Source organism: Aethalodelphis obliquidens, unplaced genomic scaffold (assembly GCF_003676395.1).
Source record: "Aethalodelphis obliquidens isolate GAN/ISIS:26980383/991018 unplaced genomic scaffold, ASM367639v1 scaffold72, whole genome shotgun sequence".
NCBI lineage: Eukaryota > Metazoa > Chordata > Mammalia > Artiodactyla > Delphinidae > Aethalodelphis > Aethalodelphis obliquidens.
In genome coordinates this window covers 4583285-4605356 of record NW_020838016.1, presented here as the reverse complement: position 1 = coordinate 4605356, position 22072 = coordinate 4583285, and the positions used below count along the sequence as shown (strand labels likewise).

General features: G+C 36.1%; 1 protein-coding gene across 4 annotated transcripts in view; it reads right to left on the bottom strand.

The window, feature by feature from the left end:
• Positions 1 to 22072, bottom strand: part of NCK1 (NCK adaptor protein 1) — a 91026-nt gene that overhangs the window by 10559 nt on the left and 58395 nt on the right. For 2 of the 4 annotated variants that reach the window (XR_003429713.1, XM_027091654.1), the window contains exons 1-2: positions 16114 to 16255; positions 514 to 1226 (exon numbers count right to left, since the gene is read on the bottom strand). Coding sequence is in view for 3 of the 4 variants with exons in the window: in XM_027091654.1 (XP_026947455.1) it covers positions 514 to 1226; positions 16114 to 16147 (747 nt within the window). In the remaining variant the exon portion in view is untranslated. Of the gene's footprint in view, positions 1 to 513; positions 1227 to 16113; positions 16256 to 18335; positions 18580 to 22072 lie in introns of those variants that run through there. The other 2 variants (XM_027091655.1, XM_027091656.1) reach the window with 1 other exon arrangement.

Here is a 22072-nt window from a genome sequence, read left to right as displayed (position 1 = left end):
GTATTGCAAATGCACTTCAAATACAGAGTGCATGTTCAAATGGGTTTCTGAGGTATGTAATAGTGTATTCCAACGTCCAAACAAGCAATTTATAAAAAAACCAAATATCAATTTTTTAAATTCAGGGATTTCCTTTATTGTAAGGATGACAGTGTATCCATTATGCAATTTAAGAAATGTTTTCCCAGTTTAGTCTACTGCATTGTTTTACTCTCAGTGAAGAAACCAGTGTTCAATTTTCTCCATTTTTCAGTTTAATGCAAAAGAAAATATTTCAGGAAGGCAAAACCAACAGTACTAGGACAAGGCATTTAAATAATCCAGGGTAGGGCTATATATTACTAAAAATAAATACACTTGGAAAGAACACTGACTTTCACTAAGAAACTTTACATATTTTAACAAATATACTACCTGGTTAATTTTAGGGAAGCCACTTAACTTCTCTAATCTTCTATTTATTTTTTTAATACTCAGAGTTCTATTTCCATTTACCTTTGAAATCCAACTTACCGAAGATTCACTATCACGAATGAGGAAATCACCTTCATGCCCTCTTTCATTTAATGCCATTTCTGCTTGGTGTCTGGTGACTTTCCCATAATACCATGGATTGCCAGCAAACTTTCCAGTGAGTGAAGGCCTAATGTAATCACACTGTGGAGGCGATGGTTCCAAACCTGAGGTTAATGGATTATTCTGCATAATGGTAACATAGTTTTTCGGCACCAGACCAACCATTCCATTGATCTTCCTGCATTTCCACCACTCAGGGTCATTTTCAGGTTTTTCAATAACATCCATTACATCGCCTTTCTCAAAATTAAGTTCTTCATCATTGGACGAGCTGAATGGGTAAAGAGCCTGTACCACATGTAACACTTGCCCAGTATTTAGGTTACTGACGACTGCTGCTAATTTCTCTGACAAAGAACCCACATGGTCACCCAAAGGACTGTCGCCTTCCTCAGTCACATAGTTTGAAGGGAACCATCCAACATGTCCATTGTAGCTACCCCGCCACCACCCATCACTGCATTTCTCCATGACGATCACCTTTGTCCCTTTTATCAATGACAATTCATCCTCTCTCTCTGCCATGTAGTTAAATTTTACATAAGCAGGCATGTTGAGGTCATACAGACGTTCCCCTGGGTCAACAAAGCTATCATCAGCAGGAGATGCAGAATCTGGCACACTAGGTTTTCTTTTCACTTTTCCAATGCCTGTTTAAATAAAAAAGGGTAATGAGAATATAAAATAATGATAATCAAAAACACCAATTTATTCATTATTAAGAAAGTATCTTCAATTCTGTAATTCCTTCAAGCCTTTTAACTAAGATAACAAATTCCGTCCTTCCTTCCTTTTTCCCTCCCTCTCACTCTTTTTTTCTTTACATCCTCACGACTTATAAAGGCTCCAGCAAACCCATATTCTTCTTGTCTTACTTTATTAACTGAGATTCTATTAACTTGCTGTATAGAAATAAAATAGTAACTTAAATCACAATTTTACATGCAATATAAAATTGTAGTTAAGTCTAGGTAATCCTCCCATTTGCTTTCTTAGTTCCCAAGACCCAGGTTGCTCTATTTATTTTACCTCATGTTTATTTTAAAATAATATATCCACAGCAGCAGAGACTTTTGCTGACTTTGTTCATGGATATAATCCCAAGGATCTCATACAGTGCTTAGTACACAGGAGATGCTTAATATATATTTGTTAAAAGAATGAAAAAAATAACCAAATGGTACTATCATCACAAATGTATGCTACAGCAACTTTAGTCAGGCATTTTCACCGCTGCTCACTTGAAAACTAAGGCATTCCTAGGTAAAATTTCTCAAATACTTTCTCACTATCTCAAAATTCTTTCTCATTACCCTTACTCTTTTTCTTCTCCCAAGTTCCCAACCTCTGATCCTTCTGGGTTCTTAATACCTACCATCTTTCCTGCCTCTTTTTGGGACTCTTGACCATCCTTGTTCCCCTCCCACTCACTCCCTTCTATTGTCTAAAAACACATTTAGATCGCTTTTATTCCAAAATAAAGTTACTTCAACTCTGCTATTGTTCTTTAACTATATCGTTCTTTATAAAACTGTCTTCCCTTTTTCCTTCAACTTTTTCACCACTCACTCACTCCTAACGCCTTATAATCTGGTTCTCTATCTCCACCAAAACTACTCAATTTGTCATCTCTTCACTGCCAAATTAGTCCCTTTTAGAGCCCTCGGTCTTTTCAAACTCTCTATACAGCAACCAAGATCACAGATAACTCTGTACAACATTTTCTCCTTCTTTAATTTCCCCGAGAGTCTCCTGTTTTCCCTACTGACCTGTTTAAATATTCTTGTGTTCCTCTGTCTGGGTTCCTCTAAACCTTGTTATAAAATTGGATTGTACTTGCTTACTTGTCCATCTAATAAGAGTGAGTTTCCTGGGGGCAGTAAGCTGGATCTTATTACCTTGTATCTCCAGCACTTAGCAGTAACTATACTAGTAGCAGGAACAAAGTGAATGTTTGCTGAAAGAACAAGTGAATGATTCCTTTGTTGAAAGTGTTTCCCAAGATGCCATGCTTGGACTTAGCCTCTGCTTCAAGGAAATCATACACTTTCACTTTCTATAACTTCTGTATAGAAGGTTCCAAGGTCTCTTTGTAGCTCTAAGCTGGAATTCAAGCATTACAATTCCAAATGTCACTAGACATCTACAGAATGAATGTACCATCAGCACCTCAAATACAACCTCCATGTCCAAATAAAAATAACCTCTCCAAGATCCATAAATCAACTAACTCCCTCCCTCCCAATTTCCTTCCTTCTGGTTAATGATGTATCATCATCATGAAAAATTCATACATCAGGGATTTCTGGCACAGCAGGGAACTCTAGGGTTCCATCCCTCCAAAAGAGTAATCAATGAGCTGGCGAATACCGTCAAAATCAACTTTTGCGGAACTCCAGAATCTAGTAAAAAACTTATAAAAACTAGCTAAGCTTAGGGAATAAAGAAGCTGCTGCTTTGTAGTAAGAGAGCACTGTAGCATTTTAAGCTGCCTGCCTAATATCTCTTAAATCCCAAATCAGTGGTGGCTGTGAGGATAGCAAACTGAACTCCTAATGCCAGACAGAACAATACAGATCTTATTCACAAAGAATTGTAATTGTGCGTTTCAACCTATCTGGAAGCTACCTGAAGGACCGGCACAATGACTTGCCTTGGTTTCACCTGACTTGGAGCATTCCCAGGGCTAGGATGTTTTCTGCTGAAATCATTTAATTGATGCAGCAGACTGGTAGAAGAAACAACAACTAGGATAAGAAACAGATAAAAAATCCTAGGAAGGAAAAGTTTGAGTAAGGACACAAATGGGGTAATAAGGGCTTTGAAAAGCCCCTGTGTATACCAGAAAATCAAGAGAGCCACACACATAGCCAGAACCGGCACTTGTTCAGCAAAGGCCTGAGAAGACCCTGAGCTTTCACCTATTGCTGACCTTCAAGCTCTGAAGAAGCAGTAAGTAAAGGCTAAGGAAGAGTTGCAAATGGCCTGGCTAAGTGTTGAAAGAGGTTTTTTTTTTCCTTTTCTTTTGGTTTCACGTGTTTAAGAAAACTCTTTCAAAACACTGGCTAACAACTAAGCAAAAGAACACAGATGTGTGTGATCACACAATGACACAGACTTTATAAAAAGAGTTTAGAAAAGTCACTAAACAAGCAAACAAAACAACCACAATAAGGAGCAACAACAAACCCTAAGGACAAGGTAGAATCTGATGCTGAAAGAAAAACGTATCAATCAAGAATTCCATGTCCATATATACACTATGAAACGTAAAATAGACAGCTAGTGGGAAGCAGCCACATAGCAGAGGGAGATCAGTTCGGTGCTTTGTGACCACCTAGAGGGGTGGGATAGGGAGGGTGGGAGGGATGGAGACACAAGAGGGACGAGATATGGGGACATATGTATATGTATAACTGATTCACTTTGTTATAAAGCAGAAACCAACACACCATTGTAAAACAATTATACTCTAATAAAGTTAAAAAAAAAAAAAAAATTCCATGTCCAGCAAAAGTGTCCTTTAAAACTGAAGAAGTTAAGATACTCCCAAGGTAAACAAAAACTGAAGGAGTTTGTCACACTACACCTGTACTACAAAAAACGCTAAAGAGAGTCCTCCAGGCTGAGAGGAAAGGTCACTAAAGTCATATGAAGAACAGTGGTAAAGGTGGCTACACTGTAAATATAAAAACCAGTTACATTTTTAGCTTGTAAGTCCTCTTTTATTCTTATATGATTTAAGATGCAAATATATAAAACGGTAATTTCAAATCTAGGTTAATGGGCACACAATGTATAAAGACAAAACTATAAAAGAGCAGACTTTTGTATACTATTGAAGCTAAATTTGCATTACTTCAAACTTGATTGTTAAAAAGTTAAGATGCTAATTGTAATCCACAGGGTAATCACTAAGAAAAAAACTAAACACACTGAAAAAGAAATGAGAACAAAACAAAATGTGCATCATAAAAAAATCAATTATATGCAAACAAAGCAACTGAGAAAGGATTAATCCCCAAAATATACAAGCAGCTCATGCAGCTCAATATCAAAAAAACAACCCAATCCAAAAATGGGCAGAAGACCTAAATGGACATTTCTCCGAAGACGACATACAGATGGCCAACAAACACACAAAAAGATGCTCAACATCACTAATCACTAGAGAAATGCAAATCAAAACCACAATGAGGTATCACCTCACACCTGTCAGAACGGCCATCATCAAAAAAATCTGCAAACAATAAATGCTGAAGAGGGTGTGGAGAAAAGGGAATCCTCCTGCACTGTTGGTAGGAGTGTAAATTGATACAGCCACTATGGAAAACAGTATGGAGGTTCCTTAAAAAACTAAAAATAGAACTACCATATGACCCAGCCAGACCACTACTGGGCATATACCCTGAGAAAACCATAACTCAAAAAGATACATGCACCACAATGTTCATTGCAGCACTATTTACCATAGCTAGGACATGGAAGCAACCTAAATGTCCATCAACAGATGAATGGATAAAGATGATATCACTCATATATACAAATGGAATATTACTCAGCCATAAAAAGGAACGAAATTGAGTTATTTGTAATGAGGTGGATGGACTCTGTCTGTCATACAGAGTGAAGTAAGTCAGAAAGAGAAAAACAAATACCGTATGCTAATGCACTTACATGGAATCTAAAAAAAGTGGTACTGATGAACCTAGTGGCAGGCAGGGCAGGAATAAAGACGCAGATGTAGAGAATGGACTTGAGGACACAGCAGGGGAAGTGGAAGCTGGGATAAAGTTAGAAAGTAGCACTGACATATATACACGACCAAATGTAAAATGGATGGCTAGTGGGAAGCTGCTGCATAGCAGAGGGAGATCAGCTTGATGCTTTGTGATGACCTAAGGGGTGGGATAGGGAGGGTGGGAGGGAGGCTCAAGACAGAGGGGATATGAGGATATATGTATACATACAGCTGATTCACTTTGTTGTACAGCAGAAACTAACACAACATTGTAAAGCAGTTATACTTCAATTAAGATATGAAAAAAAATCAATTATAAAAGGTAGTAATAAAAGAATTGAGGGGAAAAAAGGTATAAGACATATAGAAAAAACAAACAGCAAAGTATCAGAGGGCCTTTCCTACCAGTAATTTCTTGAAATGTTGGACTAAAAGGTAAAGATTGGCAGAATGAATTAAAAAAATATGATCCAACACTATGCTATCTATAAGACACTAACTTCAGATCCAAAGATGCAAACAGGTTTGAAAGTGAAAGGATCCAAAAAGACATTCCATGAAAATGGTAACAAAAGACTTTAAGACAAAAATCGTTACAGGAGACAAAGGACATTATATGTTGATAACAAGTCAATCCATGAAGAAGATTTAACAATTATAGATATATACACACCTAACAACAGAGCGGCAAGACATATAATAAAGCAAAGACTAACAGAATTAAAGGGATAAATTGACAGTTCTACGATATAGTTGGAGATTTCAATACCTCACTTTCAATAATGGATAGAACAAAAGACCACAAAACTGAAATCATATAAAATATCTTCTCTGACCACAGTGGAATGAAATTCAGAATCAATAACAGAAAGGAAAATGGGAAAATTTACAAATATGTGGAAATTAATCAACACACCCAAACCACTAGTAGGTCAAAGAAAAAATTACAGGTGAGATTAGAAAATACATTGAGATAAATGAAAATGAAAACACAACATACTAAAACCTATAGGCTATGGCAAAAGCAGTGCTCACAGGGAAATTTATAGCTGTACCAGCTTACATTAAAAAAGAAAATCAATCTCAAATCAATAACCTAACTTTACTCCTTAAAGAACTAAAAAAAGATCAAGCAGAAGCTAGCAGACGGAAGGAAATAATAAAGATTAGAGCAGAGGTAAATACAAAGAGTACAGAAAAACAACAAAGAGGCAATGAAACCTTTGAAAATATCAAAACTGACAAATCTTTAGCGAGACTGACCAAGAAAAAAAAGAGAAAAGACTTAAATTACTAAAATCAGAACTGAAGTGGGGACATTACTAGAAACCTTACAGAAATAAAAGAATACTACAAACTATATGCCAATAAATTAGAAAACCTACATGAAAAGAAAAATTGCTAGAAACACACAAACTACCAAAAATGACTCAAGAAGAAACAGAAAATGTGGATAGACTGAAGTAAAAGACTGAATCAGTAATCAACACTTCTCAACAAATAAAAGCCCAGAACCAGATAACTTGACTTCTGAATTCTACCAAACATTTTTCTCTCAAACTTCTACCAAAAGAGAAGGAAACATTTCATAACTCATTCCATGAGGCCAGCATTACCTAGATACCAAAGACATAAAGATATCACAAGAAAACTACTGACCAATATCCTTTCCTGTATGCATATAGATATAAATATACTCAACAGTTAATTTTTGTTATTCATGGTGGTTCTGTTCTATAAGGTGACCATGAATACTTAATTAGCATACTGAACCACTGCTCTAGGGGATACTCTGTTCACAACATTTTTGTTATGTGTGTTTCTCTTTAAAGACACTTTATTTAATATAAATTGTTGACTCACTGACACTGAACTCATGGCCAACAACGCTATAAACTCATGCCTGAATGAAGCTTACCTAGCACACATATTTTTTCCATAAAGCAAATCAAAGCTTTCTTACACTTAGGAACACTAGACAATACTTTAGCACTATGCTTGGGCACCATTTTAAACAGTAAAATCACACACACACACACACACACACACATACACGCAGGCGTGCGCGCGCGGCATTAAACTGCAGAAAGGACACTGATTTTCAGTATGAGAGCTGAAATGAGAGGTCACCTTGTTTGACCTCTGCTAGCAACTCAAATTTTTTGCCCTTGGCAAATGTCCACAAAAGTACTGCAAGTAGCAATTTGGGATTTTCATGATAAAAGTGATAAAACACCCTTTCATGATAAAAATGGTCAGCAAACTAGGAACAGAAGGGAATTTCCTCAACAAAATAAAGGGCATTTATGAAAAAACCATGGTTACCATCACACTCAGTAGTGAAAGATGGAAAGCTTTTCCCCTAAGATCAAGAACAAGCCATAAATGCCCTCTTTCACCACTTCTATTCAACACTGTACGAGAGGTGCTAGCCAGAGCAATTAGGCAAGATAAAGAAATAAGAGATAGCCAAACTGGAAAGGAAGAAGTAAAATAATCTTTATTCACAGATGACATGATCTTATATAGAAAATCCTAAAGAATTCACACACAAAAAAGCTAGAACCAATAACTTAGCAAAGTTGAAAGATACAAAAACACAAAAAAATCAGTGTATTTCTATATACTAGCAATGAATAATCTGAAAAGGAAATTTTTTTTTCCTGTGCTCTTAACCCCCCAAACCTTATTGGGCTCCTTCCTCCCTTCCTTCCTTCCATTCATTCATTCATTCAGGCTGGCTGCGTTGGGTCTTCATTGCTGCGCACAGGCTTTCTCTAGTTGTGGCAAGCGGGGCTACTCTTCATTGTGCATGGGCTTCTCATTGTGGTGGCTTCTCTTTGTTGCAGAACACAGGCTCTAGGCACACAGGCTTCAGTAGTCGTGGCTCGTAGGCTCAGGAGTTGTGGCTCGCAGGCTCTTGAGCGTAGGTTCAGTAGCCATGACACACAGGCTTAGTTGCTCCACAGCATGTGGGATCTTCCCAGACCAGGGCTCGAATCCGTGTCCCCTGCACTGGCAGGTGGATTCTTAACCACTGTGCCACCAGGGAAGTCACAGGAAATTTTTAAAATTCAATTTTTAATAGCATTAAGAATAAAATACACAGAAATAACTTTAATCAAGGAGGTACAAGACTTATACAATAAACACTACAAAATATTGTTGACCTACAAAATATTGTTGCAAGAAATTAAAGAAGACCTAAATAAATGGAAAGACATTGTGGTTTTTTTTTTTTTTTTTTTTTGCGGTACATGGGCCTCTCACTGCTGTGGTCTCTCCCATTGCGGAGCACAGGCTCTGGAAGCGCAGGCTCAACGGCCATGGCTCACGGGCCCAGCCACTCCACAGCATGTGGGATCCCTCCCAGACCGGGGCACGAACCCGTGTCCCCTGCATCGGCAGGCAGATCTCAACCACTGTGCCACTAGGGAAGCCCCCATTCTGTGTTTATGCATTTGAAAACTTAGTATTTTTAGATGGCAATACAGTTGGCCCTCGGTATCCATGGGTTCCGTATCTGTGGATTCAAGCAACCTCAGATCAAAAATATTTGGGGAAAAAAAACTCCAGAAAATTCCCAAAAGGAAAATGTGAATGTACCATGCACCAGAAACTATTTACATAGAATTTACATTGCATTAGTATTACAAGTAATTGAGAGATGATTTAAAGTATATAGGAGGATGTGTGTAGGTTAATGCAAATACTATGCCATTTTATACAAGAAACTTGAGCAACCTTGAGTTTTGGTTATTTGCAGGGGGTACTGGAACCAAACCCCTGCAGATACCAAGGGATGCCTATACTATCCAAAGTGATCCACAGATTCAATGTAATCCTTATCAAAGTACCAACACCCTATTTTTTGCAGAAATGGAAAAAGCTGATCCTAAAATTCATATGGAATCGCAAGTTATCCCAAATAGCCAAAACAAACTTGAAAATGGAAAACAAAGTTGACGGACTCACACTTCCCAATTTCAAAACTTACTACAAAGCCACAGTACTCAAAACAGTGTAGTACTGGCATAAAAGGAATGAGGAATAGACCAATGGAAAATAATTGAGAGTTCTGAAATAACTCTCAATTCTATTCCAGTTGCTCCATATATTTTGACTTTGACCTTGAGAAGGGTGCCAAAACCATTTAATGGAAGAAAGAATAGTCTCTTCAACAAATGATGCTGGGACAACTGCATATCCACAGGCAAAAGAACGAAGTTGGATTCCTACTTCATACCACATACAAATATTAACTCAAAATGGATAGATGACCCAAATATAAGAGTTAAAACTTTAAAACACTCAGAAGATAACACAGGGAAAAGTCTCATGACCTTGGATATAGCAACAGATTCTTAGATTTGACACCAAAAAAAAAAAAAAGATAAACTGTACTTCATTAAAATAAAAAACACTTGTGCAAAGGACACTACCAAGAAAGTGAAAAGACAACCTACAGAATTAGAAAAGAATATTTGCAAATCATAATGCTGATAAGGGTCTCTATCCAGAACATATATAAAGAACTCTTAGAACCTAAGAACAAAACGGAAAACAACCTATCTCAAAAATGGACAAAGGACTTGAATAAATAATTCTTCAAGGAAGATGTACAAATAACCAAAAGCACATGAAAAGATGCTCAACATCATGAGTCATTAGGGAAATGCAAGTCAAAACCGTATGAACTTTTTTTTTTTTTTTTAAAGAATCAATTTTATTTATTTTTGGTTGCACTGGGTCTTCGTTGCTGCGTGAGGGCTTTCTCTAGTTGCGGCAAGCAGGGGCTACTCTTCATTGTGGTGCGTAGGCTTCTCATGCTGTGGCTTCTCTTGTTGTGGAGCACGGGCTCTAGGTGCGCGGGCTTCAGTAGTTGTGGCACAAAGGCTTAGTTGCTCCGTGGCATGTGGGATCTTCCCGGACCAGAGCTCGAACCCATGTCCCCTGCATTGGCAGGCAGATTCTTAACCACTGCGGCACCAGGGAACTCCGACAATGAAATACTGATACCGTTTCACATCCTACTAGGATGGCTATAATAAAACCAAATTAAACCAAACGAAAAAAAAAGGAAAATAAGTGTTGATGAGGAGAACCCCTCTGGTCAAAATGTAAAATGGTGCTACTGCTGTGGGAAACAGCTGATGGTTCCTCAAAATGTTGAACACAGAACTACCATAATTCCATCCCTAGGTATATACCCAAAAGAACTGAAAACAGGTATTCAAATAAATACTTGTAAACAAGTGTTCATAGCTTCACTATTCACAATAACCAAAAGATGTAAATGACCCAAATGTCCATCCACAGATGAATGGATAAACAAAATGTGGTATACCCATATAATTCAATACTATTCAGCCATAAAAGGGATGAAGTGGTGATACATGCTACAACATGAATGAACCTCAAAAACAGTATGCTGAGTGAAAGAAACTAGACATAAAAGGTTACATATTGTATGATTCCATTTATATGACATAGCCAGAATAGGTAAATCCATATGGACAGAAAGCAGATTAGTGGTTGCCAGGAACTAAAGGGAAGGAGTAATGGGAACAACTGTTTAATGGGAATGGGGTTTCCTTTTGGGTGATGAAAATAGTTTGGAATTAGACAGATGTGGTAGTTGCACAACATTGTTAATGTACTAAATACCACTGAACTGTACACTTTAAAACAGTTAACTTCATGAATTTTACATCATAAAAATTATTTTCTTAAAAGATTCACACATCAAATCCTTAAAGTCACCATATGTCCTTTATGCCAACACTTTTCCATTTCCACTATTCATGTGCTAGTTCAGGCTTATGTTGTTATGCTTGAGCCTTCACTACCCACTAACTAGTTTTTTTTTTTTTACTAATCCAATCTATCTCACTTCAACCCATCATCCACATCATCCAGTCTAATCTTATATTACAGCTACAATCACATGACCCTATTGCTCAAAAGCCAACAGTGGCTCTCCTGCCTAACAAATTAAGAGAAATACTCTGCCTGGAATCTACAGCCCTGTCTAGAATGTCCTCAAGCCTTCCTTTCCAGGCTTATGGTATAGACCAGCGGCCCCCAACTTTTTTGGCACCAGGGACCAGTTTCGTGGAAGACAATTTTATTTTTCCAAGGACGGGGCGGTGGTGTGGATGGGATGATGATGGTTCAGGCAACGGGGAGCAGCAGACGAAGCTTCACTCACTGGCCTGCCACTCATCTCCTGCTGTGCTGCCCAGTTCCTAACAGGCCACGGACAGGTATCAGTCCGCAGCCCAGGGGTTGGGCACCCCTGGTATAGACTATAGAAAACAGTGTAGACCTTTAAACAGCCTTTGAGTTCAAATCCCAGGTATGCTTCTTACTAACTGTGGAAACTTGAGCAAGCTATTTCACTTTTCTGAGCTCAGAAATGGAGGAAACAGCACTTACCATGAGTGTTGTGAGAACTGAATAAAATAAAGTAATAGTACAGTACACAGAGTAAATGTTAAACAAAAGCATCTTTCTATAACGCCCTGCACTAAAACTACCCTAAATTTTAGTAAGAATGGGCCACTTAAATCCCCTGAATTAGATGTTTCTACCTTCATGACTTAGTTTACCTTGTTAGTTTCTTAGCAAAACCTCATTAAAACTTCTGCCTTTCAAAAATGTACCCATTCAAGAAGTGCCATTTCAAACAACAACTTTATTATTTTATTTATCTTTCTGCTTCATGTTTTTCAACATCCTTCATTCCCCATCGTCACCCTCAATGATATTATAAGCTCTCCTTTTTGAAGTACCCCAGCACCTTGTACTTCTGAGGTACTTGTATGCTAGCATTTCCTGTGTCTTTTAAGCCCATCTACTAGAGCATAAGCTTCCAGAGAGAAGCATTTTTAATGTCTCACTGATCTTTTGTACTTCCTATACTACTTAGAACTGTATATATACAGCAGATGATCAATGTGTTTATTAAACTGATTAAACTGAATACTGACATAAGCAAATATAAAATTCTAAACCTGAAAATAAAGGCTAGTTCAAAAATATTTTTCTTTTGATTCTGAAAAAGATAATGTCTAAGACTAATTAACCTTGTCCAAAAAAACTGTGAAGAATTTTTGGACAGACCCAACAATTAAAGCCCTAAGTGGGAAAACACCAGAACAACCTATTTTAATCTTAGAGGCCAGAAATAGTTCAGAGAAAGAATATAAGCTTAGAATATTTGTTTTCTGTACAAAACAAAGTCCTGTTTATCATGTGAATGACTGACAAATGCATGCGTAATCAATAGCTTGCTTTTTCCCCTGCTTACAAATCTTCCAGAAGGGCCTGTTTATTGCCCTTTGTTTCTGCTTAAAAATAGTCCTTCCAATCTCATGCTATCAATGAGAGAGTAGATGCAAAAGTACTTTACAAAATTATACAAATGTAAAGTATCAGTATCTCTTAATTTCTCAAGTACGTTATAATCAGCAACAATTAGATCATTCCACAACAAGCAGGCTCCCTCAGATCAATGTATTATCTTTTCTAAATTTTTCCCAGCTTCACAGTTAGTTCACCACAATCCTCCTAATTTTAATCAGTCCCTTTTGCATCAAATCTTTTCAATCCATTACTTATCTGACTCTAATCTTTTCTCTACTCTATAGTTATAATGTGTGCACTAGGGAAACTCTTAACAAAAGAGACCCTAAATTTAAACTTTAGTGCTGTTACTTACTGGTTAATCTGATCTTGGTCAAGTTATTTAATCTTCTTTAAACTCCAGTTTCCTTGTTTGTGAAATGGTGGTGTGTAGTAAGTACCTATCTCAGAAAAGTTTTGTAAAGAATTTTTTAAAGTTTATATGTAAAGCACTCAGCACAGTGCATAGCACCTAGCAGGCACTCAATCAATGGTGGTTATTACTTTCCTACCTCCTAGTGCTTCTGGCATTTACTTTTTCAGAGTTGGGAGGGAAATAATACTCAGGTATATGCACTGAGGATGTGCATAACTCTGAGGCAGTCATTTTTATCATTAGCTTTGTTTAAAAAACCAAAAGCATTAGTATAGTTTTCCCCTCACTCCAATCCACTAGTCTTACTTCTTTCTTCCTATAGCACTGTTTCTTGACCAAAACAATGTACTATTAACTCCTCAAAAGTTTTTAAGAATCTGGTTAAGCACTGTAAATATTCCATCTTCACACGATAGTTGTCCTCTCCCTAAGGCAAATCTTTGTACCCATAACTATTCTTTATGTAACCTGGTTTCCAAATCCTTTGATATACTTGATGCTAGTATTTGGAAGCATCTGAGTTTCTCAATATCACTGTTAAAGTATATTTATCCAAAGTGAATAGATGATGTCATGTTTTATTTGGCCAGCACACACACTAGGGAACTACTGCATCCCTTCACCTGAGTGCCTCGTAGATTTGAATCAATGCCATCATACAGAGTGTTGAGATATTTTTTTTAGCACCTACATTATCACAGCAGCTCCTACTAAGTCTTTCACTCATGTAAATTGCAGCCAAGACAAATTCTCAGCAACTTTTTCAATTCCTTTTAAAAACTTAATGTAGAATTTTACATTTATGTCTGTTTCTATTCATCTTGTTTCTCAGTTTTTAGCTTTCAAATAAATTTCTGAACTCAATGTACTAGTTATACTTCCATCATTAGGTCTTTACCTTAAGCATGTCATTTCCCTTCCATCTAAATCAGAGTAAACAAGCGTTCAATAGAATGAGGCCTAAGAAAGTATTACTGATTCTTGCGAATTCTTTAGGGAACTATAATTCTGTTATGTTCCTCCTTCTTCAAAACCAGTTTCTCCCTTATGGACTTTCCCCTGATTTCTATACCACATGTAAGACTGATCAGTTGTTTACCAGGACTAAAGACTTTCAGAGTCAGAAGGGACTTTCCAGGATCATCTGGTCTTGCCCAACTCTCGCCTTTACACATAAGGAACAGAAGATTAGGAAAGTTATATACCCTTGGCCACATGGCCTATAAGTGATATATCTGGGAGCAGAACAAAGGAATTCTAAATACATATAAATGATGTTCTTTCCAGTACAGGTTTTTATTTAATTTTTTTGTATTTTTATCTGTTCACTTGATTTATATGAAGATAAATTACTGCTTTTTATTATTCTCTGCTTTCTCTAAAACAATGTGCCCTTTTTGTTCTCAAGGGTATTCTGGCTACCACACAAGGAGCACATATATTGTTTCCTCTTACTTTTCAAGGCCATTCAGGGAAAAGGTTGGTGAACAGCTACAGAGCTAAATAAATATAAATTCTGCCTTACTGCAGGCAGTGAGGAAAGGAATATTTTGATTATAAATCTCAAATCCTGACTCTCAGTCTACACATATATTTAAAAATAACTATCAACTTTCTAAGACTCTATAGATTTTATACTGTATTGATGGTATATATTAAATCACTGTATCAATGATATAACATATTCTTTTTATACCACTTCTAGTTGATTTATGGTCAACATCACTTAGATATCAAACTCAGATATGAAATATTAATAATAAATAACAACCACCAGCTACCTCCTCACCAGAATGTAAGTTCTGTGACAGTTAGTGTAACAACCACCACCTACCTCCTCATCAGAATGTAACTTCTGTGACAGTTAGTGTTAGTTTTTCATTCTATAATTTTTGTGTGGCTTGCAGTGGGTAGGCTCTCAATAAAAATGCTGATAAACAAATGAATGAATAAATAAGCTCTTTAAAAGGAAAACTAACCCCCCAAAATGGGTCTAAAATTTTAACAACTCCCCAAAAAGTAAACAAAAGAGATATATTCTAAAAGGATTTACTTGGCCACCAAAGTTAATTAAAGAAATGAATGAGTCTTAATATTACAACTTTTTTTTCAACAAAGTGCTTTTACTCCCTTTCCATTTTGCTCTTTGCCCCGAAATCTTTTGACAGGTTACTTTTTGTTTCCTTAGACTCCTTACACATAAGAGACTTCTACAACAATCCCTCTGTTCATTTTCCTAGAACCACCGAGCAATTGTTCAAAGAGACCAAATCAAGTTCACTATCATAAGAGTATAAAAAAGCTATCAGCAGATACACAGATGAGGTTCTTGTTAGTATTAGAATTACTTTATGACCTGAACTCAAAAACAATCTAAGAATTCACTATTTTCTGTCAATGTTTTCATATTCTTTGTATGCAGCTGCTCTCACAATTCATTTCAAAATATCAAGTCTCACATTAACCAAAATAGCAATTTCTAGCAATCCGACATTAAGTCAAAACATTCTCTTTACTGATGCTTTTATTAAACATTATCTTCTACATCAGTCCTCTGAAATCTAAGCAAAAAGCACCAGAACAATATCATGTTACTTCAAATGTTGAGGATGAAGGAACTTGCTCACTTAAAGCCTTTTTCTCCTCCTGTTTTTAATATGTTTATGTAATTTATGTATGTAATTTATGTATGTTTAATATGTTTATGTAATTCACTTCAAATGTCTATGCTAAGTTCAAAGAACTAACTGCATCAAACTCAAATCATTTATATCCTTTTCCTGTCTGTTATTTAAACATTGATATTAAAAATTTTTTAATTACTTATCAAGTCAAAGCTATTGATATTTGATGTATCACCAATCACTTAGCTTATGTTTCATAAACAATATAAAGCACCAGCCTATATAAACCCACCATGTTCTATCCATAGTTTTCCTTTAAATTCACAAAGTGAAAACTCTATTTCAAAAACTACAAGAAAACTACAGATTTAATAAACAGATTAACTTACTGAAAAAATCTTTAAAGACCTTTAACCAATCCATTCTGAAAAAAAATCCCGTGTTCTCTTTCGTCAGTTTGTTAACACAGCTCAGGATAATTCTCGGTGAACTTCCTGGTTCTGCAACATTGAAACTCCCCACACCCAATCCATGTGACTTGGCCCACACCCAGGCAATAGAAAGGTTTGCTGAGGCTTCTCTCTTTCCAAAACACTTTTCCCCTGAACTCCAACAGAACCTATAAAACAAGTATATCATGATGGCCACAAATATGACCTTACTATTCATATTTATTTTGGAAGAAGCTTTAAAGCGTGTATTTTTTTTTCAACAGTTGAAAATATATTCATGTATTCATTCTTTCCTTTGTTCTCTCCTTTTCTTTCTTAACCTTCAAACAGTGTCTCCATCAGCACAATCAATCATTGTGAAAAAAATCCATTAGTTATATGGGACATTTAAGTTACCTACCAAAAAGGGATTCAGAAATTCTGAGAAAGGAAAGAAAGCTGTCCGATGCAAAAGCTGGATTTACATCATTATACAGTCTAACTACAGACCACTAGTCCTCTGGAATAGACAGCAATAACTGTAATATACTAATAAAATTTACAGTGATAGCCTAGAACTTAAATAGATATAGTCTTGCTGAAACTGTCTCAATAATATCAGAAAATAATATGGAAGGTTTCCCAGGAATATTAATAATAAAAACTGTATCTAATAAGGCTTTTAAAATTCATATGCAGTCATATCTAAAACTGGGGTGTTTTTCCTCTTTGCTCTATATTAGTTTTTTCACTATCTTTTGTTAATTACTGTCACATCTGCTATACCTCTCAGGATACCACTATCCTTTTTAAAAGGAACATAAAAGTTTATCTAGGTGTGGCCCTAGTCCTTTCTGTGCCTTCATCACTATGAGGCATACTTTCTTGATAGAAGTTACCTTAACTTTCCCTAATACACCTAATCAACATGCTTTAAATAAATGTCCAGTATTTACAAAATCACAAGTATTCCTGGTTGTAACTTTGGTCTCTTCAGCTATTCAAGGACAATCTCTTTCCAAATGTCTTTCATTCATATGAGAATTGTCTTCTATTTAAAAACTACTATTAAAAACTAATAATAATGGCCTTATTTGCAAAACCTTAAAATCTCAAAAAAAGGCAAACCTAGTTAAAGCAGTTAAGTATCATGGTGAAAATTCAGATTAGTAACTCCATTTATTAAATGACCTTTCTAATAGAATAATAGAATAACAATAATGCTGAATAAGAAATAAAAACTAATATAAAGCAGTTAGTCAATAATATTCCATATTCATCAATCATGCCACATTACTCTCAAACTATCTTTTTTCAAGGAGAAATTTTACTTCTTCTCCTACATATATACCAAAAACTATTAAGTAACAGCATGCTTGCCTGAATACCTGAGGGAAATTCTGTCCCTCCCAATTCCTTCCTGTCAGCCAAGGAGAATTAAGAGAGAGAGAGAGAGACAGCCTAGGCCTCATTTGCACGTATTTCCTTCCTATCACAGCTTGGCCAAGCCCAATGTGAAGTAGGTTCCCCTATCCCTGGCCCTAACGGAAGGCCAGTAAAAACAAACTTTACAGTTAGGGGAAGAAAGAAGAGGAAAAAAGAGAAACAAAATAAGAAAGAGATAAGCTTTGTAGATGCTAATATACAGTAATGCACAATTTAAAACTCTTTTATCAAATATAAGAATAAAATGATAGTTTGTTTTTAAAAGCACAGTTCAAAATATAAGCCATTAGATGTAAAATGAAGCAATGAAGCAATCCTGTAAAATATGTTGCCTTGATGACAAGGAGGATATTCTGCATCTCACTCATTTTATCTCTATCTCAATTAGATGTAGAATCTGTCTAAATTCCAACAGGCACTCATGGTTCAAGGAGCCCCTGATAGAAGATCAGAGTTAAGTTCCACTGTCAGCATCACTCTGGCTTGACTCTTGAACTCTGGCCAGATCCACCAGCTAGATTTACAGAAACTGACCTTCACCGGTCTCCTTGAACACACCTGACTTGAATATCCCTGCTATGAGCCAAATTTACCTTGCCTAGCTGAAATCCCAGCCCTGGGATATTCTAGTTGATTCTGCCCACTGCTGCCAAAATTCAGTACAAACAGCCAAGCTCCAGCATTCATTTAAAAGAAAGTACTGTCATTCTTGTTTTAATACAAAAATAACTTACCTAACGTATCCTTTAGGTTTTTTACAATCGATGCTTTCCGAGCACTGTTTTTCCTTTCCACGTAGTTAGAAGGCACAAAACCCGTTTTATTCATGGAATTTCGAACTCGCCACCAGGACTTAGAATCATCCAGAAGCCACAATCTCTCATTCTTCTTGATGTCCAGCTCTTGTTCTTGTTGGGCCACATAATCAAATTTGGCTACTACCACCACTTCTTCTGCCATTTTTCAGCAGCTTCTGCACTGTAACCACACAGAAAATATTTTACATAAGGTTTAACTAGTAGTAGTCTACATGCTTTTCCAAAGAAACACACCTAAGAACCAAAGAGCACTGAATGATTGAAAATAAAAATATGAAAAAAATTAAAATACCAGGCATATGCTAATCAATACAAAACTGATGTAGCTATATTAATAACTTAAGGCAAAACTATTACTAGTGATAAGGAAATTAACTACATCATGATAAAAGGGTTTTTTTTTTTTTTTTTTTGGCTGTACGTGGCCCTCTCACTGTTGTGGGCTCTCCCGTTGCGGAGTGCAGGCTCAGCCGCCATGGCTCACAGGCCTAGCCACTCTGTGGTGGCATGTGGGATCTTCCAGGACCAGGGCACGAACCTGTGTCCCCTGCATCAGCAGGTGGACTCTCAACCACTGCGCCACCAGGGAAGCCCATGATAAAAGGTTTTATTCAATATATATAACAGCTAAACTTATATGTACCTATTAATATAGCTCCAAAATAGAACCACAGGGAAAAATTGACAAAATCATCATCATAGAGAACTTTTAACATGTTTATCTCAGTAATAAATTAAGGAGACAAAATATTAGTAAGGCTAAAGAAGAACTGACATCATAACCGCTAAGTTTGATGTAATAAACATATACAAATATAACTTCCAAACAGAAGAATATAAACAGAACATATACAAAAATCGATCAAATGCTAGGCCATAAAAAAGTCTCTACATTTTTCATGTACTTGGCACCCTACAACCATATTCTGACAATTATAATAAAAAGACAGCTTTTCAAAAACCTTATATATTAATATTTAGAAACTTCTAAAAACTCATGAGTCAATGAAGAAATCATAATAGAATTTGGAAAATACTTAAAAGTAAAATTAAAGACTATATAGCTAACTTTGTGGGATGCACCAAAAGGAGTATATAAAAAGGAGATTTGTAAATAGTTACATCAGAAAAATAAAAGTTAAAAATAAATTAATGAACTGATCATCTGTCTTCAATTAGAAAAGAAGAACATAAAGAAAAGTAGATAAAAGGAAATAATACAAATAAAAGCAGAATTTAATGAAACAGAAAACAAAGATATAGAAGAAAGGCTCAGCAAAACAAAAGGTAGTTCTTTGTCATGACTAAAAAATGGACAGAGTCTGGCAAGACTAATCAATGAAAAAAGGAAAAGAGCGCCCAGAAATAAACCCACATACCTATGGTCAATTAATCTTCAACAAAAGAGGCAAGAAAATACAATGGAGAAAAGACAGTCTCTTCAGCAAGTGGTGTTGGGAAAGCTGGACAGCCACATGTAAATCAATGAAGTTAGAACACACCCTCACACCATACACAAAAATAAACTTAAAATGGCTTAAAGACTTAAATGTAAGACATGACACCATAAAACTCTGAGAAGAGAATATACGCAAGACATTCTCTGACATAAATCGTACCAAGGCAACAGAAATAAAAGCAAATATAAACAAATAGGACCTAAACAAACTTAAAAGCTTTTGTACAGCAAAGGAAACCACAAACAAAATGAAAAGACAAACTATGGACTGGGAGAAAATATTTGCAAATGATGTGACCGACAAGGGCTTAATTTCCAAAATATACAACCAGCTCAAACAACTCAATAACAAAAAAACAAACAACCCAATCAAAAAATGGGCAGAAGACCTAAATAGACATTTCTCCGAAGAAGACATATAGATGGCCAACAGGCACATGAAAAAATGCTCAACACTGCTAACTATTAAAGGTATGCAAATCAAAGCTACAATGAGGTACCACCTCACACTGGTCAGAATGGCAATCATTAAAAAGTCTACAAATAACAAATGCTGGAAAGCATATGGGGAAAAGGAAACCCTCTTATACTGTTGGTGGGGATGTAAACTGGTGCAGTCACTATGAAAACCAGTATGGAGGTCCCTCAAAAAACTAAAAATAGAGTTGCCATATGATCCTGCAATTCCACTCCCGGGCATATATCCAGACAAAACTATAATTTGAAAAGATACATGTACCCCCACTCTTCATTGAAGCACTATTTACAATTGCCAAGACATGGAACAATCTAAATGTCCATCAACAGAGGAATGGATAAAGAAGATGTGGTATATATATACAATGGAGTACTACTCAGCCATAAAAAAATGAAATAATGCCATTTGCAGCAACATGGATGGACCTAGAGATTATCACAGTAAGTGAATTAAGTCAGAAAGAGAAAGACAAATACAATATATATGACACAAATGAACTTATCTACAAAACAAACTCACAGACACAGAGAACAGACTTTTGGTTGCCAAGGGCAGGGGGTGTGGGAGGGATGGACTGGAGTTTGGCATTAGCAGATGCAAACTATTATATATACCATGGATAAACAAGGTCTTACTGTATAGCACAGGGAACTGTATTCAATATCCTGTGATAAACCATAATGGACAAGAATATGAAAAAGAACATATATATATGTGTAACTGAATTACTTTGCTGTACAGCAGAAATTAACACATTGTAAATCAACTATACTTCAATAAATTTTTTTAAAAATGAAAAAAAGCACACCAAATTACCAGGAATAAAAGGGGAGTCATAATTATAGATGCTACAGACATTCAAAAGACATGGCAATATTAAAAGCTTCATCAATAAATCTGAGAAAAAGTAAAATGTACAAATTTACAGAAAAATTAAAATAACAAAAGTAATAAAATTGAATTAGTCATTAAGAAATCTTCCCATAATGAAAACACCAGGTCCAGATGGTTTCACAGGCAAGTTCTATTAAAATTCAAAGAACAAATAAATCCAACTTATGCAAACTCTTTTAGAACAAAGAAAGGAAATGTTACAAACCTAAGTCACTTCTGAACCTAGAATAGCTCTCTGCTTTCTTCAGAGAGACTATTTTACATAAAGAGCCATCCTGGTTTAGCAAGCAAAAAAAATCAGCTTCTGATTTTGGATACTGACTATCCAAAATACTGATTCTGTTTTCTCAATGATGAAGCAAGTTCTTCAATGTACTCAGGGAAATGCATTTTAATCTAGAATTCAACAAGCCCTCGCATTCAAATGTAGATACTTTTACATCTACAAGGTAGATACTTTTGGGGGGTTATTGCAAGGTCTCAAAACCTACCATACAGACTTCTAAAATAATGACTCAAGTATATACAGCAGCAAAATTAATAATGTTAAAAAAAAAGAGGACGATGTGGTATTCAAGAAATGACGAACAGGGAGAAACCAGAAAAATTAATTTGTATTCTTGCAATTTTTCTGTTTGAAATTACTTGCAAATAAAAACTTACAACCAGAACTTCCCTGGTGGTCCAGTGGCTAAGACTCTGCACTCCCAATGCAGGGGGCCCAGGTTCCATGCCTGGTCAGGGAACTAGATTCCACATGCCTCAACTAAAAGTTCCCATGCCACAACTAAAGATCACGCATGCCGCAACAAAAAACCGGCG